Source organism: Pseudocercospora fijiensis, assembly GCF_000340215.1.
Source record: "Pseudocercospora fijiensis CIRAD86 unplaced genomic scaffold MYCFIscaffold_3, whole genome shotgun sequence".
Taxonomy (NCBI): domain Eukaryota; kingdom Fungi; phylum Ascomycota; class Dothideomycetes; order Mycosphaerellales; family Mycosphaerellaceae; genus Pseudocercospora; species Pseudocercospora fijiensis.
Genome location: NW_006921534.1, coordinates 5,746,668 through 5,767,301, shown reverse-complemented (window position 1 = coordinate 5,767,301; position 20,634 = coordinate 5,746,668). Strand labels below are relative to the sequence as shown.

Here is a 20,634-nt window from a genome sequence, read left to right as displayed (position 1 = left end):
TGCTTCTGTTCTTTCTATTAGTATCGGCGCATCTCGAGCACTTCAGGTCCGGTTTCATGCTTTCTTCCAGATTATGTGATGGGCTAAGAAAAAAAGACGTTAGAAATATTTTTCTCAGCATAGTGTCGGACGTGTCTGTATGAGTTGTTGTTGTTGAACGAAGCGGGGCCAAGAAAGAGCACAGACCACTTCCTTCCCGCAACCCAGCTTCACAAGTGAAGTATGTAAACACCACCACCACCACCACCAACACCCTTCTCTCTCCCAAATGTCCCTCCTCCGCCTCCCACCCTCTCTCCGACACCTCTCCCTCTCAACCCTCCGAACCCTCACAACAACCGCCCAAAATGCGCCCCCGCCACCGCCACCGCCGTCCACCTTAACCCTCACCCCCTCAACCCTCAACACCTACGCAATCACAAACCCTCCCACCCCGCGCAACCTCCGCGTCGCAGCGACCTTCTTCCAGCGCACCGCGCCCGAAATCCTCTTCACAACGCCGCACTTCCGCTCCCTCCCGCCGTCCCCCTTCCCGGAAGTAACATTCCTGGGCCGCTCCAACGTCGGGAAATCCTCCCTCCTCAACGCACTCTTCGGTCGTCCGAATCAGAAAATCGCATACGTGTCGAAACGGCCGGGGAAGACGGTGACGATGAACGCGTACGGGGTGGGAGGGAAGGGGATGGTCGGGGCGGCGGCGGGGGGGAAGGGAAAAGAGGCGAGGTGGAAACGTTGGGATGCGAAGAAGAGTTTGTTGGTGGTGGATATGCCGGGGTATGGAAATGGGAGTCGAGAGGAATGGGGACGGGAGGTGTCGAAGTATTTGATGGGGAGGAAACAGTTGCGGAAGAGTTATGTGTTGGTGGATGCGGAACATGGGTTGAAGCAGACGGATCGGTTTCTTTTGCGGAAATTGAGGTGGGAGGGCGTGCCGTTTCAGATTGTTTTGAGTAAGGTTGATAAGATTTTGTTTCCTCGGGCGAAGATGCCGAGTGCGGAGAGTTTGGGACGGAGGTTAGGGGTTTTGAGGGAGGTGAAGGAAGGGATTCGGAGGGAGTTGGAAGAGGAGTTGGAAGGGGGGGTTTGGGTGGGGGATTTTTTGTGTTGTAGTTCGGCGAAGAGTTTGGATGTTAGGAATAAGGGACGCAGGATTGGGGTTGATGAGTTGAGGTGGAGTGTGCTGGAGGCTTGTGGGTTGCAGGATCAGGAGGGGGTGAGGAAGGGGATGAATGAGGATTTTAAGGTGCAGGAGGATGGGGATGGGGAAGGAGATGCTGTCGCTTTCGATCCCTTACACGGTGATGAGGATGCGGAAGAGTATGGAGCGGACGTGCGTTGATGGCTCAGGACTGGGCGTGAAGGTTAGGAATTGTCAACTCAACTCTTGCCAGAACTCGGGAATGAGGAGGTAGTAGGACTTCTACAATCACATCTGTCCAACGATAGCCACTCACACTTTTCGAGGCGGAGACGATATGGCGAAAATCTTCAACGGAAGGTTCGAGGCGGAGACAATATGACAAAAAATGTTCAATGGAACGAGCAATAAGATTCATCCAGAAAGAGCTTTTGCACTGTGCTATCTGGGTCTTTTCTAATTCGGTCATTTCCAACGCCGGGTTTTCCCAAGTCCATTCTGATGTCCTCCGCAAGATTCAAGAAAGCAGATCATGAACAAATGAAATCTTCATCGAAAGAAGGAGTGTCTGTGGGAATCATTTTTGGGGTAGTCTGAAGCATAGAATGTGAAGTGTCGTGGGCCGAGTGATTCGAGAGAAGGTGACTCTGGTGAGGTCATAGCTCGCCTGAATCGCGTCCATTGCGTTGATGGTTGAAGTGATGGTTGGTGTTGAAGCAAATCATGGATATGGAAGAAGCCACGTCTGATCGTGATGATGGTTTTTTTTCCCTGGTGATCGATGGGGCCATGCGTGTCAGGCATCTTGATTAGATGTACCACGTGCTCTCAGCGAGGCGTGGGTGCACATCACGAGACCACTCTTGTCCGGCGTTGAAGACTGAAGAATCACTGCCATGACTCTCAGCTAGGACGCTGAACAAATAGGCACGGCCACGCTCGCAAAGAAGGTCTGCGTAGTACGCTGGTGGGCAGATAGACACAGCCTTTGTCGCACGGCTGAAGAGGTAGCAGAGGTAGTGTGTGAATTGCTGAAGTTCATCCGCCTCAAACTTGATTTCGTCCTTGATGACTACGTAGTGAGCGGGTCGTGCTGTGCCTTGAAGTCCTGAATGTGCCTGTAACCAGAACTCGTATAGGATCTTGTCGGCAATACCACGGTCGACGACTGTGCCCGGGAGTGGGTTCCAAGAACCCTTCTGGCGCTGTGGATTGTAATCTGCGTCCTGCTCACGAGTCGGGTAGAATCGAGTGTGATGACGCTTGCCAACGATGATGATGGTCATCTTCGGCCACTTCTCCTTGCTACCGTAGAGCTTCGTAAAGGCCTTTTCGAAAGACGGCAGTTCCATCTGTAGGACCTGTCTATACTGGCCTTCCGAGACGCCATCTCGGTAAATGATAACTTTGTTGGGCAGAAAGTTGTTCTTCTTACGCCACAAGTTTAGACGCTCAATCACCATTTCTTCGAGCCCATCAACCATTTCTTGGCGGCTATCCTGTGTGCGGATCGAGCCTGGCCATTGGAACAGATGCTCATCGACGCTGGCAACAAGGGCAGCTATTGATGGCGCACCCTTCGAGGAGCCTGGCGACGGGTGGGTAACATCGATGCCGAACAGCATTGTCTTGTTGTCGAGTGGTTTGCTGAAGGTATTTGGCACATGGTGCGCTACGCCACCACCCTTCAAGTTGAACTTGAGTGCCAGATTACCAATGTACATGCCCTGTCCATTAGGCTTCTGAAGCTTCGATCCTACAGAGCAGACAGTGTGTATACCGAATTCAACGTCACCAAAGTATTTGATGCGAGCGTACAACCACTTGTCGGCTTCCGGAATGATGATGAAGAGGAACCTAATGCCTATGCTCTCCGCCTTCGCGAAGATGTTACGTAGCTGGCGGTTGTTGAAGTCGCGATTCTGCATGACAAGGGTCTCTAGTAGGATTTCCTGCGTAGGCTTGACACGTTGGCCCATGTTGATGCCGTATGACTTCATGGACTGTTCCACTTCGTTGATCAACTTTTCAGGAGCGAGCATGTCTCCGGTTGGGTTCCCCAACAGCGCATTGCCTCGATTGCCCTTGCGGTTGATGATCAGAACCGACCACTTGTCAAATCTTCCAGGTCTGGTGAACCTAACGCTCTGCAAGTTCCAGGAGCCCTTCTGCGGCGTAACAGGTTTCGAATTCGAACCATAGCTTACGCGAGGAGTATCCAGGATGCGGCCGGGCACTGTGATCATGCTAGTACCTACCGAGAAGCCAAATGGCTTTACGGAAGTTGACTGAGGATCACCGGTGGGATCGGCAAGACGGAAGAGTCGCAGACCATTCCCAAGTCCAGCACCGGGAGTTCCGGTAATAGACATAGCATTGAGATTTGGAAATCTGGCTGCGAATTTGAGCATCTCAGAAGTCTGGTCGCCGCTAAGCAGGCGTCGATAAGGCTGGCCAGGACGGACTGTACACAGCTCGGCAGGTAAGTATTGGGGATCAGCGCGCGTACCGACGTTGAGCACCGGACGATCTGGGTGTCTAAGGGTAATTCCGTGGTATTGACGGAAGTAATCATTCACAGTGATCTGTCGCGCTGTAGCATTCGGGATGCTGGAGTCGACAAAGCGGAATCTGACCTGGTTGGCATTGCCAAAACGCTGAACCTGGATCTTGTCGGTGGCCTTCGCGAAGCCGATGATGGTCTTGATCTTGACTCTGAACGGCTTTTGTTGGCCATCTTTTATGTAGGCTGCATCGACCTTCAACATACGGAAGAAAGCTTCAAGCTGGTCGAGATTGCCGTGAATGCGTGCTTCGTCCCAAAGCTGAAGTAGAGGTCCAGGCTGGTAGAAGGCACCAGCGGTGACGTTTAAATTGACCAGGAGACGGTTCACTGCTGGGCGAATGGAGGAGTAGTAGCCTCGTAGTGCTTGCAGACCTCCGCCCAGATCGTAAAGCTCCTTCCCGGGATGGCCATGGTATGGATAGAACTTTTGGCCCACATTGCGAACGGCATTGGCTCCGTTTGGTGCCTTCGTCAAGACGATGTTCATAAGCTGCACCACATCTGTGCGACCAGCGTACGCAGCACCTGCCGACGTAGAGCGGAGATATTCAATAAGGTGACGTGGCGAGAATGAATCCTGGTAAGTGATTTTGAAGTCGTAGGTGTTGCGTGCTTGAGCATTGCGAACGAAATCAGGGACGGGACCAGAGGCTTGCGGTTGCTGAGCAGCATTTTCGCCGGGAAGCGTACGCTTATCTTCCAAGGTCCCATTATCCAAGTCCAGCTTCTTTGTGGTTACGACCGTGCGAGCGTAGTCAGTGGCCCAATGGACGCCATTGAACTTCGGGTGTTGTTGAACGATTTGATCGAGCAGAGCCCGACGCTTTGGACGACTGATCTCCTGACGCACATCGACATCGTAGCGGAACAAGGTCTGCTCTTGGTCTGCCATGTTGAGCTCGTATGCAGTTGTCAGTTTGAGGTAGTTGGTTCGCAAGGTAATTGGCGTGCCCTTGGTAGCATAGCCTCGACGCCCTGGAAAGCCGGTGAATCCCGGGGATTCATCGAACATTCTGTCCCTGGTATGAGGAACAAGGGCGTTTTCTGCGGCCGTAATGCTTGCATCAGGCTGTGGCACATCGGATCCAGAGCTACAAATCAAGTCAGCTTCCAACACTTCGCAGCGGTAGGCGCTTGAGACGTACAGATAGATACCACCTGATCCACCACCGCCGCCACCGCCGCCACCTCCACGACCGCCTCTGAAGGACATTTGAGTGCTCTGGCCTCGTCCGGGTGGGCCACCTCCACCGCGATCGCCGCGAAAGCCGCCACGGCCGCCTCCGCCTTGATAGTCTCCACGACCGCGAGAAGGGGCGGAGTCTCCACGGCCACGAGCTCCGCCACGGCCTTGGCCGCGTCCGCGTGGTTGGTTGCTCATTGCTGCTGAAGTAGCGAACTAGTTAGAGTCAGTAGTGATTCCCCATAGCATGTGGGATACAGCGTACGCTCAGAGCTGAATGGCTCAGTCAAACTCGGTGTAGCTGTATGGGTGGCAGTCAGTTGTCGGGACTTGTTGATGGTTTGCTGATAGCCATTGGGTGATTGGGTTGTGGTGGGTGCAACGTTTGTTGCAGGTCAAACGCGAAGTGTGTGTTTCTTAATATAGGCGTTTGCAGAGCTCGGGAAATGTGATGGATGAGGTAAGAAGTGATCGACTCACGGGTGAGATGTGAAGTGATCTAGACGGCTCTTCTCAAAGACATGAGCTGACAGTGGGTAGAGGTAGCAGCGAGTCAGTGAGTGATGAATCTGATAGTGTAACGTGACGAGGCGGCAATCGATGCAAACGACGCGAGCTAAACCAAAGCAATGCTTCGGGAATCCGCTGTGCCAACGCGGCAGCAGCGGCCAATCATCCAAGAGATATGGAATCGATGTGCGTTTGCTGCCAGAGGGAATGACCGCCCGCTTTAGCGCGCCACGAGGTCGGGCGGTGACGTCGAGAGCAGGGAAAGGGGGTGAATTCGTGGTGACGCGTTGAAGGATGTTTCGTGTGCAGTTGATACCAATAATGAGGCCAACGAAAAATCAATGACAGTGTGGGAAGAAGAAGAAGAGGAGGAGGAGGAGGAGGATGGGGAAGGAGAGGAGCGGTGGGCGTGAAGGTTATTCTAATGTGAATGTGAAAGTTCGATGGCGAGCATTCCGCGCCCGCCGCCCCGACCCAGACCCAGACCGCCTTCCGCGTCGTTCTCTGCTGTTCTCAGACAGCAGTCACACTGCTAATAACAGAAAGTGCGATGTGCAGCGCTGTTCGCGATGCGTCCTGCGTCGTGGGCACACGCAGCTTAAACAGGCAAATGCTAATTGTCAATTGCTCAGCGGCTATTTAGCAATTGCTTTTTAGATTACCTCCGGTTTAGGTTATAAGCGCGCACGGACGTATTTAGCTATACAAATCAGCCAAATTGCTTAGACAAGGAACCACCCGTATATAGTAACGATTATAGTTAAGAAGGAGGCATTTTTAGGAGCCCTTAACGCGTATAGATATATAAGACTGCTAGAACTAGTTGCTATAGCCGGCATACTAATAACTACGAGGGTATAGCACTAGCTACTACTACTATAGACCTTACTAACCTCCGCGGAGCGGAGCTATAGATAGTAGTAGAGCTATAGAACCTAGCATATACTATTGCTAAGTAAACACCTATTAGTTTAATAGTAGCGGAGCTATAGAACCTAGTATATACTATTGCTAAGTAAACACCTGTTAGTTTAATAGTAGCGGAGCGGCACTAAACATAGTAGATTAAGTCGCTACTAGTAGACCTCGAGCCTACGGTAGTATAGGTTAACTGCTATAGAACTAGACAAACTATCGCTCCGAGTAAGGCACTACTAGCGGTAGTGCTAGCGCTATTAGACGTTGTCGATTAAGTGCTATAGCGGCTCTTTAAATACTAGCTAGATCGTTGCTAACAAAGCCGTAGCACTTAGCAGGCGTATAGACTAGCGGAGCTAAAGGTCGTAGTTGTTATATTACTATACGAGTACGAGGTTGTATAGATGCCCTCGTACGCCTTCTACGGCCTCTTTAAGAAGCTAGGTTTAACTAATCTACGTATTCGAAGCTAGAAGCCTCTCGTTAATTAGTACGGACGTATCTTCTAGGTACCGCTCTATCTCTTCTACCTCTTCTACGGCGGTTGTTTAGCAATACTAATAGCTCTTAAACCGTCCGTTCTAGCTTAATAATAGCCCTTACTAGCGCAGCGGCTTTGTCGAGATGCTAGTGCCTATCGAAGTATATATAGGGGTCGAATTCGAAGGATCTAACTAACTCAATCGTATCGATAATAGTATACTTATAGACAATACCCTAAGCAACTCGAAAGCAGCCTAAGTACTAAGAGCGTTGTTTGCTAGGCTCCTTAGCAAGCTTAGCTATCTCGTCGTACGCTAATCTAAGCTAATTAAGGCCCTTCTATAAGGCCTTCCTATAGATCTTCTTATTAGCCTTAGCAAACTCGGGGCGGCGGAGTGCTATAGGCACTGCTATACGTTCTTATACTATCCGGTACTTAATCTCTAAGGCTCGAATAGACTACTAAGGGCAGAGTTTAAGGAACAGTGTAAGAATGTTATATCTCTTGCTAGCGAGCTACCTCTTTATAGTTAAGTAAGCGCCTTTAGCTCTAGAAGTAACTAATTGCCCGTAGAAGGGGAACTTCTTCTACTAGAAACAGTATACCAATTTGTCCTTATAAGCCTAGTATTTACGGTAAATATACTCTCGAAGGGCTATATAGTAAGGGTTCTCGTAGTTTGCTATCTACTAGTCCTTAGTGTTGTATTCTTTAATAGTCTTAGCGTAGATACAGGCACGGAAGTTGTTAATAAACGTAGCACAATCCGGGTCGTCTTGCTACTCGTTCTTACTAGTCTCTTCGTTAAGAACCTGCTTCTATAGCATTAACTTCCGTACCTAAGCCTAGACATTCTTAAAGACATACTAGGCGTAGATAAGAGCTGGTATTCGAGGGTATATCTTATTAAGGGTATTTATATAACTACGGTCTCGATCTGTAACCTATAGGCCTAGCGGAGGCAGGTTATATACCTTATAAAGCGACTTGAAGTTCTTAGTAAACTAGGTAAACGCAGCTTCGTCCTTATTGCCTATAATACAGTATCTAAAGGGAATGGTATTACCTGCTCTAGTGCCTACTATAATATTCAAAAGTAGACGGTTGTATTTATTTGTCTTATAGGTATTGTCGATAATAAGGTACTTAGGATACTACTTATATAACTCGGCTATTTAAGGGTTAAGAACGAGGAGTTTATCGAGTTTACTAGTCGAATCTACCTCCTTCTTCTAGTAGAAACCTATCTAGTCTAATAGCCGGAATAGGGCTTCTAATGCGGTTAGATTACCTTACGCGGCCTTCCGTATAGCCTAACGGACATTAAGAAGGTCCTTAACGACTTATATACCTATATAGAAGGTATTGTTGTTAGCAAAGTATAGAAGAAAGCAAGAAGTCCGAATATTAAGTAGAATTTAGCTTCGGCCGAGTTTCGGTCGAGTGCCTTACAATTATAACTTCTAGTACTTATAGTCCTTCTTGTCTAACAACCTACTAAGCGTAGTATATATACTAGCATTCGCATTTAGATTATCGACAATAGTCTTCCGTATAGTCTTATTACGCTAGCGGCGGCGATGCGGCGCAAATTAAGCGCTATAGATAGCCTTATAATTATAGACTCTATTAACCTTTCTAACCTCCTATCGACCGAGCGGGTCCTTCGAATTGTAGGCGCGCAACGATAGCGATACTAGACAACTAATCCGTATAGAAGAGGCTCCTTTCCGAATAAAATTCTCTCTTACTAGCGTATTACTAGCCTAGGTATAGACAAGATAACGAGATACCTAGAGACCGGCGGTTTAAGCGCGTTTAGACCTGTTTCTAGCCTATATCCGCTAGCAGTATCCGGCCTTAAATGCATAGTCTTAAATAGTAAGAACAGCCTTATCTATTAAGCGGTACGTATCCTATAGCGGCGCTAACAATAGACTAGGTTCTTCCTTTTTCTCTTCCTCTTCCGCTTTATTAAGAGCCTATATCGCTAACTGCTCGAGATCCGGTCTATTAACAACCTCCGGTTTACGCTCTTTATCTTCCTTCCGTGCCTGCCTCTCGAGCTCGTATTCGCGGCGCTCCTTATTATTTAACTCGTCTAAATTAACCTCTTCCGGCTCCTTACTAAGACTACTATCTACCGGAGATTCTATACTATCTTCTATACTATTAGGTACGTTAATATCTTAGAAGAAATCGCCTAGAATAGAAGACTCGTAGAATACTTAAGAAGATATACTACGGTAACGATAACAACACCTCGAAGTTAATAAAAACAGCTATACTAATAAATTTTTATAGACATACTATCTAGGTACGCGTTTAGGTAACGCGACGCACTAATTCCTAAAGAAGAGCGCGATTTACGTACAAAACAAGGCATTCCGCTAGGAACAGGCGCTTAACCTATCCCGGGTTGGTATTTCAAAAGCAATTGCCAAATAGCCGCTAAGCAATTGACAATTAGCATTTGCCCTTGCCCGGTCTCGACGGTCTTGATCCAATTGGCCACAATGGCGGTGCCTCGCAGGATGCCTGGACGAGATTCACGAGAAGTTTGAAAACACGACAGGTCGACTTTCTCACAGTCACCGTACCGTCCTGGGGCGCGTCAATTAATCTGCCTCGCACATCCTGCATCCGAGCCTTCCGAAGTTCCGACCTGCTCTTCGCCGTCTGTCCTTCGTCGTGGCCCACGGCCCACGGCCCACGTCTCTCCGGGGCGACGCGACGTGCAGGAGGAAAAGAAAAAAAAAAGCTGCTGTGCTTTCGCGTTTTCACGCGTTCGACATGGCCAGGATGGCCTGTACACCTCGGCAAGTACCGCCAGGCGTTTCCGTGTTTCCTGCAAGTCATCTGTCACACTGACACCACAGCACCACCCTCGGCCCTTCCTCCCCCCAAGCCGGTTATGCATATAAGGAGGACAGACCGGATCCACTCTCCCCTTATCAGTGTGTTAGTCATCCTAAGTAAAGCTGAATTTCTCTAAGTCCTTCGAGTTGGATTTTTGAGACAACGCGATACATAGATATAGCGATTTTAGTAAAGAAATAGAGGCAACAGAATGCCCTCTTTCGGACTAGAATATCTACTCTATAATAAAGGGCGTAGGTAGATGAAGAAATGCCCTCAGAATTCAAGATGTCCCTACTAGAGTTTGTTAGGGATCAAATGTACGCAGGCGTACCCGGATAAGTTCTGTCCTCCTTATATGCAAAACCCCCAAGCCTGTGCAACCTCCTGAGCAGCCTCTGCAACATTCTCGAACGATGGGAAGGAGCGATCCAGCAGAGACAAACATGCGAAGCCCTTGGCGTCGCGACGCCAGGCCAAATGTCATCCGTGGCCCACAGCACTGTTTCGCATCGTTCATGCTCTTCTATGCTTCCGCGTGAAGATCGCGAATTGGAATTCTGAAGCCTTCAATCGTCGCATGACCGCCGAGCATTTGCTACAGTGCATGTTCTCTGCCGCTGTCACTATGCCGCTGCATGAAAAGTGCCATGGCGTTGCTTTTGCTTCACCATCGCGCATCTTTGTGCATGCACAGTCCTTTGCTTGCGCGGAACATCAAAGCGAGCCATGGGACAACCAACGTTTCGGCCTTGACAACAACGCCACGAGCCTTCTTCTACCACCGCAATCGACGCTACTCAGGCACCTCCACACGCGTACCTGCAGCGACCGAACCTACGTTTCACCGTTCACCACCCCACCTCCACATGCATTCCAGTGCCTACGCCTTCACATTCTTCACCACTGCTGACCTCCCCTTCGTTACCTGGGAGAACCTGATCCTTCCCTTCGCACACCCTTCTCGCCCGTCGCGCACGTCAGACGACAACGAAACGCTCCGAGCATCTATGCCATTGTTACACTCGTCGTCTTCGAGACAAGGCATTCCTGCCTGGCCTGACTCTTGGCTCCGCTCAAGTGCACCCTTGAGCCAGAATCCATCTTTGTGCCCTCTCACAATATCTTGTGCCAAAGCAGAATTCGTCTCCTCATCGCCCTAACCCCACCGGCTTTCCATCTCGAATGACCTGCGCTACCTTGCCTACTTCGTTTGAGAGTGATCACATTGAAGCAAGTGCACGAACGCCTGTTCGCTGTTGGCGCAATCATCAAAGACTCCAAGATACATGTGGGAGGTGCAACGAGTGTCACCAAGAACAAGACAGAGAGCGAGTGGGAAAGTCAAATTGACAAGATCCCCTTCCTTTTCCCCCATTCTTCTCATACCAACTTCTTCCTGTGCACTGACCTTCACATCATCGCCTTGCTCATGGCGGCACTTTGGTCTTGCAGCCGCATAAGGCCAGTGCTCTCGCTGATTGCACTTCTGCAGGTACCACTATCTTCCGCACATCCATACTACCTAGGTACGTATGGTATAATGGGTAAATTTGTCAACATGAGTTGATATCTGCCAGATCCACCTCGCCATGGCCGGCCTCTACCGGCTGGCGTGTACACGATAACCTCCACCTCGTGCGAGGATACAGTCCCTGCTTCACAAGGTCCGAACGTGATATATCAGATTGAGGACGGACAGTAAGTTGGGCACAATAAGACGAGTGGGCATGTCGGACTAAACAAAATCTAGAATTCAAGCTCCTCACTGGGAACATACCGAGCAGGCTCCGTTGACGACAGAAACCAGCACTGCATCTACAACCACCTCGACTTCGAGACTAACTGCTCGAGATGCAACGACTTCGGTTCGCCCTGGCGGCAGGCCTTCGCCCTACAACAATGCCGCGTCCTCATTCTCCACAAGCGTGCCGGACAACTCTCTTACATCGCTCACGACGTCTGAGGTTCAGAGCGCTTCATCGACAGAACTTGCCCCCACGAGCACGTCCGGAAGTGTGGGTAGCTCTCTGGAAACTTCTGGCCAGCCCTCATCCCAACCTTTTGCCACCTCCACCCTGACGAATGCCACCGTCAGTCTGTCTCTTGTCGATACTTCGACTCTGCCAAGTGTCCACCCAACTGCGACATCGCCTGTGAGCACCTTATCTGCGAGTGAAGTATTCCAACCAATTGCCAGCGATGCTCCAGAGTCGTTGTTCAATACCACCTCTGAACATCCAGTGCCAAGGACTGGCATCCAACCGCAGGCACGGAAACTCCAGACGAACAAGTTCTACTCTGGCCTTTATCTGGACGAGCAGACTTCTCCAGCGTACACTTTGCCATATGCTGTCTCTTGGTCGAAGGGGAAAGGTCAAATGGGAAGCTGGGGCTTGTCGATCTCGCACACGGAAAGATACCAATGGGCAAACGCACCCGCAACTCCAGGCAAAGACGCTGGCCAGTGGGCGTTCTTTGGCGCTCCAGTGGGCATCCAGCATGTCGTACTATCCGCTCTCCAGCTAGGCGTGGATCCCAACACCGGCGACACACCAGGCCTTACGACAGACTCGATGCAATGGGGATCGGTCAAGGCCAATTTGTTTCCTCCAGGCTGGTTGACTCCCGTTGTTAGTTTCCCGCTTCTGCAAGGGACGCCGTTCATTACCGCCGAGTACCACTGGGCGCAGCCTTACATTGAGTCGAGCGTAGGGTTTTTGACCTTGACATTTGTTGGCGCAGTGGTCACGAATTCCACCTACAAGTATCGGACCACTTTGAGGGACAACACGGTATGGGTGATTTATGTCACTCCTGATGATCCAGATTATAAAGTGAACAAGTTTGACTTGCATCCTTCCGGCGCGAACATTACTGGAACCTCTCTATTCAACGGCGTCATCCAAGTCGCCAAGATCCCGACGCCTGGCTCTGTACCGAACACGTATGAGAATCAGACGGTACCGGAGGCAATCTACGATGCATCTGCCGGTACTTATCCCGTCGGCATCAACATTACCGGATCAGTCAACAACAAGGAGGGCAGCTACACCCTATCATGGACAAAGAAGGGCGTTGAGAGTCAGCCTCTGCTCATGTATGCTCTGCCACATCATGTTGCATCCATGAGCTATGAATCTCAGACAGGTTTGACTGCTCTGCAACTCCGAACAACGACCAAAGGTGTTGCCACGGCCGTCACCGGCGATTCCTGGACACTGAAGGAGGATAACCTTCCCATCGACATGGGCTTTGCGCCTTGGACACCAAGTCAGGGGAACATCAAGACCTTATCGAACGTCGCTGTGCAAGCCATCAATCATGCCGGCGCAGCAGAGCTCAAACAGAACATCACCGCCCAGGCCGATTCAGGCAGCGCATACTACGACGGCAAAGCCTTGGCCAAATTCGCCGCCCTGATCTACACCCTCCACGAAATCAGCGGAAACAAAACCTTAGCCCTGACCGGCCTCCAACAACTCCTCCAACCCGAATTCGCCCGCCACATAAACGGCCAACAAATCTGGCCCTTCTGGTACGAAAGCGCCTGGGGCGGAATCGTCTCCTCCGCCTCCTACCGCACCGGCCAACCCCTCGAAGATTTCGGCAACACCTACTACAACGACCACCACTTCCACTACGGCTACTTCGTCTACGCCGCCGCCGTCATCGCCTACCTCGACCCCACCTGGCTCGCAAACTCCACCAACACCGCTTGGGTCAACATGCTCATCCGCGACTACGCCAACTCCGACCTCCACGACCCCTCCTTCCCTTTCTCTCGAAATTTCGACTTCTACCACGGCCACTCCTGGGCCGCCGGCCTTTTTGATTCGGGAGACGGAAAAAACCAAGAATCCTCCTCCGAAGATACGATGGCATCCTACGCCCTCAAAATGTGGGGGCACGTCACCAACGACGTCGCAATGGAGGCGCGAGGCAACCTCATGCTCGCCATCCAAGCCCGAAGTTTGAATTCTTATTTTTTGTATTCTGAAGAAAACGAAATCTTACCCAAGGAGTTCATCGGAAACAAAGCGGCGGGGATACTGTTTGAGAATAAAATCGACCATACGACGTATTTCGGCGCCAACGTCGAGTTCATCCAAGGGATTCATATGATCCCTATCATGCCTTTTAGTTCGTACATTCGCACTCCAGAATTCGTGGGGGAGGAGTGGGGGGCTTATTTTTCTAAGGATGCGTATATTGAGAACGTGCAAGGGGGTTGGAAGGGGTTGTTGATGGCGAATTTTGCAACGTGGAATTCTAGGGCCGCGAGGGAGGCGTATGGGTTTTTTGGGGATGAGGGGTTTGATATGGGGTACTTGGATGGTGGGGCCAGTAGGACTTGGTATCTTGCTTGGGCTGCGGCGATGGCGGGGGGGATGGTTTATGACTAGTGAGTGAGTGAGTTGGGAGGTGAGGTAGGTAGGTATTTGTGGGGGTGGTTTTTTTTTGGCGTTAGGGGATGGATGGGTTTGGATTATAGATAGATACTTGGGTACAGAGGTACATTTTCGAAGGGATAGCTTTGTTTGTGGGCATGTGGACGGGAGGGTTGGAAGGTATATATATATTTATATTTATGAGGGTATGGTCTTGAAAGCTATGGCTCTACCTTAAGACGAATGAATCCTTGAGCTTCAGCGATGATGGCTTATTCGGGTCCTGGTTCACAAATCGTGCCACGGAAGCATTGGAAGTTCTTGATGAGAAATTCTTTCTGTGACTGGTGGTATTTTGTCCCCAAGCTCTTCTTCTTTGCTCTTACAATCGTGTTTGACGACGAGCAAGGGACCTGAGTTCTTCTAAGGCCATGGACCATAGGTGTCACTCGGAACTCAAAAGGCGGATCGTTCCTGCTCTGAGTTTGACCAGCGTCGATTGCTCTGGCTGCATGCTCCATATGACGGAAACAAGTGAAAGCGTTTCCAGTGTGAAACCAAACTTGGCGAAACCGATAAAAGGGCGTCTCCTCGACATGTCCGCAGGATTTCCAAGCTTTGTGAAGCCTGAAGCATAGTCTCCTGCATCCAAAGAAGAGACCCATTTTTTTTTTCATGGAAGATGGCTAAGGAGAAGTCTGCGTTGATGGACTTCAGTCTACTGCTCGACTGCTATACCGAATCTTGGTCTGCGGCACCATACTGCAGTCCCAGAAGCGCGAAGTCGTGACTCGGTGGGCCAAGTTGAGAGAGATATAAGGAAGCCTTCTTAAACCACAACCACCATCATCACGATTTCTTGCATGATCCTGGCCCGAGTGGGTTATCATTGATGTTGCGGTGAAAGAGTTTGGAATGCCTTCCCTGGATGCAGCCCTCAACAAGTTCAACGAAATTTTGTGACTGACCAGGACGGTAAGTGGAAATCGTAATGCTCATCATGGTAGGCCTTCGCTGCTCAAACCTGTGCGTCGTCTATCGAGGAACATTTCTTTTTGGCCCAGTCAACATCCTCATCATCGAGCTCCATCAACGGCTGATATAGAGCGTGAACGTGCTATGGTCCTCCAGCGGATCCATGGTCGAAGTGACCCGTCTCACCCTGCGAGCGAGTCGCTCACGACAGGCAATAGCGTGCAAGTGAAGTCATCGTTCTGGCTGGGGAGCAAAGCATGTAATGTTGTGGAATTGTCGACTCGCGAAGAGATCAATACTATTGGCCTCAAAATTCTTGCAGAAGCGTCGAAATCTCGCGAAATCTTCAATGTATGTAGCAATCTCCTGAGAAGTTCCGGAGGTAATCGTAGCATCTTGTCAAGGTTGTTTGAGCGACGCCTGGATGCTCTGGCTTTTGCTTGATAGCATGAAGATGTGCTTTACTTGTGGTGAAGAGCACAGAATTCTCAGAAACGCATATGGAGAAAGCAGAGCGAAAAGAAGGACTTGGGTGCCGAGGACGTGGAATCGCGATCACGGCATGGTGGAAAGGTAACGAATGAAGAATCTTAGAACCAGGAGCTTGACTGTGATATTGTTGTTAAGACGAGATGGAGTTGTTCATGCATCTCAATGTTTCAATGCCGTGTCGTCCAATTGAAAGAGGATGACACGGCGCACGGGCATCCCGGGATCAACCGCTGGGAAAGAACCTCCGGCAAGAACATTCATCGTCAACCACAGTCTCGCCTCTAGCACTCGCTACATTAGCCATTGGCTCACAATATCGACCGTCCCATCACACCGGCAAGATGGGCATCTTCGACTATGTCTCCGACCTCTATGCGGCCATGACCGTGCAGGAGGCCTACGCCGAGGAGCCGCAAAAAGACGAAGGTAAGGGAGCGTACAAGCATTGCAGTCGCATTGGCTATCGGAGTTATCGAAAGCGGCACAAAATGCGATGCGGAAACGCAGGTGCTAACTGTGTTATCTGCCAGACTCCGAAAGCGGCGAGGAGAAGGAGGAAAGCAGTGAAGCTGAAGGCGAGGAGTCCTCCGAAGGTGGTGATGAAGAGGGCGGCGATGAGGGCGGAGATGACGAGGAGGAAGAGGAAGAAGAAGAGGAAGAGGAGGAGGAGGAGCCAGAGGATATCAAGCCAAAGCTTGAGGAGGGTGAGTATGATCCCAATCACAAAGCTTCAACCATACTCGCAAGCTGTGATCAACGGTCTACGGCTTCGCTAGTGCTATGTGTAGTCGGATCAGATCCTTATCCTGGTCTTCAGAGCCCTGCGCTGACTGAACATTGCAGAATGCCTGAAGACTGCGCAGTGCGCGCCATTGAAGCATCACTACGATGAGTGCGCTGAGCGCGTAAAGCACCAGGAGGAGCAATACGGCAAGCCTTCGGAGGACTGCGTTGAAGAGTGTAAGTCATCGATCGGGCCGCCAATCTGTGATCTGTTCGCAGCTCCGGTCTGAAGATACTGACCGTAGTACAGTCTTCCATATGATGCACTGTGCGACTCAGTGTGCTGCGCCGAAGCTCTTCAAGCAGCTCCGATAGAATTGCTTATACCAGCTTCACCTCGATCTGCCTGTCTTACTCGATGTTTAGAGCTGAGGGAGGCACGGCTCAGTCAAGCCAATTCGCGTGGAGATAGACCGCATGCGACCGAATTAGACCAGACCAGACTCGCCTGTATAGCAATCTCAAGATACATTGTACCATGCCGCATAGATTGGAATACGTGCTTGCTTCCGTGTCATCGTGAGCTTTTCTGTACAGTAGCTCTCCGGGCCTTGCGAACGATCGAACCACCGACTCTGCGCTCAGTGCCTTGGCCTGAGCTCGTGATCTGGAGCTATAAAGCCTGAAGATGTCAATGTTGTGCTGTGCAATCTTAGTCATTTGACTGTTCTCCGTCTACCTATACATGTACATTCCATCGACATCGCTACTACGAAGAAAATGCGTGATTCTCAGGTCTCTCTCGGCAATTTCGGCAGCCAAGCCGCAGGCCAGAGCTACGTCAAGCTCACAAAGCTCTCGACAACGGGCTTTCGCTTTTAACTCCTCGCAATGATGAGCAATTGAGTTGCAACAACAAAACATTGATAGCATCGACTCGTCAATATCGTCGCGATGGCCACCGCACTCTTCAGACAGACAGCCCGCTCTGCACTGCGAGCATCAGCTCCACGAGCCGCTATTGCAAACACAACCTTCACTCGCGGCAAAGCGACGCTTCCAGACCTCGCATGTACGTTTGGGCTGCCTTATTCCCACCATTTCTTGGAAGCGTTTCCGTGCTGACAGCTGCCTTGCAGACGACTATGGCGCCCTCGAACCTGCCATTTCTGGCCAAATTATGGAGCTCCATCACTCTAAGCACCACAATACCTACGTAACTTCCTACAACACTCAGATGGAGAAATTGCAAGAGGCGCAGCAAAAGGGCGATATCCAAGCACAAATCGCAATCCTGCCACTCATCAACTTCCACGGCGGAGGCCACACAAATCATACCCTTTTCTGGGAGAACCTCGCCCCAAAGTCGCAAGGTGGTGGAGAGCCACCGAGCGGTGCTCTTGCCAAGTCGATCGATTCTCACTTTGGCTCACTTGATACCCTCAAGTCGCAAGTGAACACGGCACTTGCTGGTATTCAGGGGTCTGGTTGGGCTTGGCTGGTGCAGGATGTCAATACTGGAGCGCTTCAAGTCAAGACATACGCGAACCAGGACCCTGTGGTTGGTCAATTTAGGCCATTGCTCGGTATTGATGCGTGGGAGCACGCATACTACCTTCAGTAAGTTTCATCTATCCTTCCATGCTGAGAAGAGTGCCGTGCGCACCAGCTCGTTTGCTGTAGCTCAGCAACCACCATTTGATGCGAAGCGACTGCTAATTAACCTCATCGCAGGTACCAAAACCGCAAGGCTGAGTACTTCTCAGCAATTTGGGATGTAATCAACTGGAAGGCTGCCGAAAAGCGCTTCAAGTAGAGGAGACCATGAAATGCCGAGCAGCTACTGCGGTATTGTGTATAAGACATGTATCAAAACTGAATTGCAGCTCCGATGCACCTCAATAGACAGCCGTGCTGTCCATATCGCCGACCAGCTTCGACTGATGGGATCAGGTCAACGGAGCGATGCCGCGCTGACATATTCTACGCTTTGACCAGTAGAATACTAGTAAGAAATGGTGCTATGGAAGACAGCCCTTCCCTGTCATAGGTTTGATAACCCAACAGAGCTCGGGACACCGACAAAGCCCGACGACGTTCTCATAACAACTCCTTTCGACGCACTTCCTACTAACCCTCAACTCGAACGTCGCACACCTCCACCAGAGATCCGAAATGGAAGACACCGGCCCATCAATGGAATCAATCCATGTCCATGAATACGGCTTTGCTGCCCCCAGATTCTTCCGATGTCCCTCCGTCATTCCACGATACCTGTACCGCGTTCAAACTCCCGAATCGCAAGCCAGATTCGATTTTGGCGACTCGCTCGTGACCGGATTTGCCTGGGAGGGAGCATATAAAGGAGAATGTCTCAGAGAGATATTGAAAGGTCATCTAGCATGGTTCCGTTGCCAGGAATGGAGTCCATTCATTTCAACGCTGGACGACAGAGAGCATGCGGAGAATTGGGCGAGGATGAGATTGCATAAAAACCGGAATGGGAACAATGTTCAGTTGTATCGGATTGATACGACCAAGCTGGATCCGAGGTCGGTTTGTAATGCGCGTTGGCTTCTCTTGGCGCTGGGTACGAGTTTGGACGATGACTCTGTTACATGGCCTACGAGCGATGAGTACTTGATTGCTCAGAGAGTGCCGGCCCAGGCAATTGAGTTGGTGCATGATTTTAGGAATGGCGATGTTGAGGGTACGTGGTTGCTTTGCTCGAGCCTTTTGCGCGCTATGCTGATTTTTGAGACAGAGCCTGTGCAAATGCAATATATCAATGTCATGACTCTTTGGCGTACTACTGCCGATCAAGCTGTGCCAGCGCAAGGTCACTGAACATCACGGCGGCCGGTGGAAATACTGTTCGCATTTCAGTTAGCTTGAAACAAGTCCATGTGAGAGTGAGTAGTCATATCGTGTCAAAAAGCCGAAAAATGCATTATTCAATCCACCGCACCGACCGATCCCATATGACGCTCGCGAGAGCTTCCTGTGATACAGATCCTGAGACGCCATCAGGCGCCGAGCTATGCTAGAACAATACATCGAAAGACAGCTTTCGACCAAAAAGCGCAGGGCCGAAACACCAGAAATCTTGGAGGGCGGATAGTCACGCTTCCAACCAGCAGACTATGATGGGGGCAGCGAGGCCGCGTCCATGACCTCTTCTACCTCCTTGGTCTCTGCTGCTTCAGCTCCGTCAAGTGGAGATCTTGGGAGTGCCATCAGACCTGCATCTATAATTAGCATATCGTGGTCAGGAAAAGCAATGATTCGGCTTCAGCTCACCTGTTCGTGCCGACTCAAGGATACCGAAAGGCGAGATAAGCTTCATGAACGAGTCGATCCTGGTAGGCTTGGCAGAGAGCTCGACAATGCAGTTGTTCGTCGAGATGTCCAGCACTTTGCCGCCGAATTGATGTGTGAGGTATGTGATAGTCTCCAAGTGCTGGTGCTTGAGTCGCAGAGCTTCTGAGGGTGCGAGATTGCGTGGGTGGAAACCTGGGTCTATCACATTTTCTACATCGCCATCAAGTGGCTCAGGCTGGCCATCTGCACCAGTCCCTGCCTCGTATGGGATCATAGGTGGGTCGGCGTCCCCTGCCATTTCTCTGTGGTGTGCGAGTAGCTCTTCGAAATACTCCGGCCCAAGAATACTAATCTTGGCGAGGAGCAGTTCACGCTGCACGAGGGGTGCTGCGGTATAGTCTAGTACAGCCCAGACTGGAACAAGATCCTCCAGTTGTCTCCTAGCTTGCTCAACAACACCGTCCTGTCCTTGGAGCACAATGGTCATGCGCGAAAGATCAGCGACCTCCGTAGAACAGACTACGAGTGAGTCAATGTTGAACCCTCTTGCTGCAAGAATACCAGAGACGCGCGAAAGCACACCAGGCTCATTCTGAACCAAACAGTTGAGGACATGTCGTTTCGGCGGTGTCTTGTCGGGGATGGGGGTTTCGTAGAGGATGGAGCTCACAGCTGCGGCGGGCGAGATCGAGGATACGGCCGACTGTGTGGTAGGTAAAGGTGCGATCCGGCGGTGGAGTGCCTTGTACGCTAGGGCGCTGGTCGAGCTGGACTGATATCGGCATTGGACAGCTGCTGTTCGTGTGAAGGGCTGTGAGGCTGGAATGGCCGATTGAAGGGCCCGCAAAGCGCGTTTTGACGCCATTATTGAGTGTATGCACAGTCAATGCCTGCAAACAATGGCTGATACGGGATGTATGAGTGAGTCGGGATGAAACATGAGTTGGAAAGTAAGTTGATTCACTTATTACTTTTGGTTCCAATGCTCTAGCTGTCGGCCCGAAGAAGCATAGAGTTCCGAATGCCAAGAGCCAAGGTTGCTTTGAAGCTCGAAGTGGACTTTTGCACGAGCGC

General features: G+C 50.6%; 8 protein-coding genes across 8 annotated transcripts; 5 read left to right on the top strand and 3 right to left on the bottom strand.

The window, feature by feature from the left end:
* Positions 1-56: 56 nt before the first annotated feature.
* Positions 57-3,104, top strand: MYCFIDRAFT_207486 (uncharacterized protein; the record flags this gene model as incomplete). The annotated part of the gene is made up of 7 exons (XM_007927393.1): positions 57-75; positions 124-137; positions 164-1,101; positions 1,135-1,317; positions 1,348-1,355; positions 1,392-1,408; positions 1,447-3,104. The coding sequence occupies 7 exons, from the start codon at positions 57-59 to the stop codon at positions 1,672-1,674; spliced, it is 1,407 nt and encodes a 468-aa protein (XP_007925584.1). The 3' UTR covers positions 1,675-3,104.
* Positions 1,948-5,085, bottom strand: MYCFIDRAFT_133529 (uncharacterized protein; the record flags this gene model as incomplete). The annotated part of the gene is made up of 3 exons (XM_007927392.1): positions 1,948-4,316; positions 4,350-4,795; positions 4,850-5,085. 3 exons carry the CDS (start codon positions 5,083-5,085, stop codon positions 1,948-1,950), a joined length of 3,051 nt encoding a protein of 1,016 aa, XP_007925583.1.
* Positions 5,086-5,134: 49 nt separating this feature from the next.
* Positions 5,135-9,833, top strand: MYCFIDRAFT_173958 (uncharacterized protein; the record flags this gene model as incomplete). Its single annotated transcript, XM_007927391.1, has 15 exons — positions 5,135-5,148; positions 5,174-5,206; positions 5,239-5,253; positions 5,282-5,295; positions 5,348-5,354; positions 5,383-5,419; positions 5,464-5,683; positions 5,707-5,806; positions 5,837-5,920; positions 5,956-5,980; positions 9,270-9,412; positions 9,448-9,534; positions 9,561-9,653; positions 9,679-9,756; positions 9,818-9,833. 15 exons carry the CDS (start codon positions 5,135-5,137, stop codon positions 9,831-9,833), a joined length of 966 nt encoding a protein of 321 aa, XP_007925582.1.
* A 760-nt stretch (positions 9,834-10,593) lies between these two features.
* On the bottom strand, positions 10,594-11,274 carry MYCFIDRAFT_182517 (uncharacterized protein). The gene is made up of 2 exons (XM_007927390.1): positions 11,239-11,274; positions 10,594-11,187 (listed from the first exon to the last, which is right to left on the bottom strand). Exon 2 carries the CDS (start codon positions 11,034-11,036, stop codon positions 10,863-10,865), a length of 174 nt encoding a protein of 57 aa, XP_007925581.1. The 5' UTR covers positions 11,037-11,187; positions 11,239-11,274; the 3' UTR covers positions 10,594-10,862.
* A 336-nt stretch (positions 11,275-11,610) lies between these two features.
* MYCFIDRAFT_163757 (glycoside hydrolase family 81 protein) lies at positions 11,611-14,291 on the top strand. Its single transcript, XM_007927389.1, has one exon. It carries the CDS (start codon positions 12,040-12,042, stop codon positions 14,062-14,064), a length of 2,025 nt encoding a protein of 674 aa, XP_007925580.1. The 5' UTR covers positions 11,611-12,039; the 3' UTR covers positions 14,065-14,291.
* A 1,523-nt stretch (positions 14,292-15,814) lies between these two features.
* Positions 15,815-16,785, top strand: MYCFIDRAFT_153170 (uncharacterized protein). Its single transcript, XM_007927388.1, has 4 exons — positions 15,815-15,942; positions 16,047-16,220; positions 16,360-16,476; positions 16,550-16,785. Exons 1-4 carry the CDS (start codon positions 15,858-15,860, stop codon positions 16,612-16,614), a joined length of 441 nt encoding a protein of 146 aa, XP_007925579.1. The 5' UTR covers positions 15,815-15,857; the 3' UTR covers positions 16,615-16,785.
* Positions 16,786-17,135: 350 nt separating this feature from the next.
* Positions 17,136-18,142, top strand: MYCFIDRAFT_153168 (uncharacterized protein). The gene is made up of 3 exons (XM_007927387.1): positions 17,136-17,311; positions 17,379-17,859; positions 17,974-18,142. The coding sequence occupies exons 1-3, from the start codon at positions 17,194-17,196 to the stop codon at positions 18,053-18,055; spliced, it is 681 nt and encodes a 226-aa protein (XP_007925578.1). The 5' UTR covers positions 17,136-17,193; the 3' UTR covers positions 18,056-18,142.
* A 1,026-nt stretch (positions 18,143-19,168) lies between these two features.
* On the bottom strand, positions 19,169-20,491 carry MYCFIDRAFT_53188 (uncharacterized protein). Its single transcript, XM_007926100.1, has 2 exons — positions 19,540-20,491; positions 19,169-19,481 (listed from the first exon to the last, which is right to left on the bottom strand). Exons 1-2 carry the CDS (start codon positions 20,423-20,425, stop codon positions 19,381-19,383), a joined length of 987 nt encoding a protein of 328 aa, XP_007924291.1. The 5' UTR covers positions 20,426-20,491; the 3' UTR covers positions 19,169-19,380.
* Between the last annotated feature and the right edge of the window lie 143 nt (positions 20,492-20,634).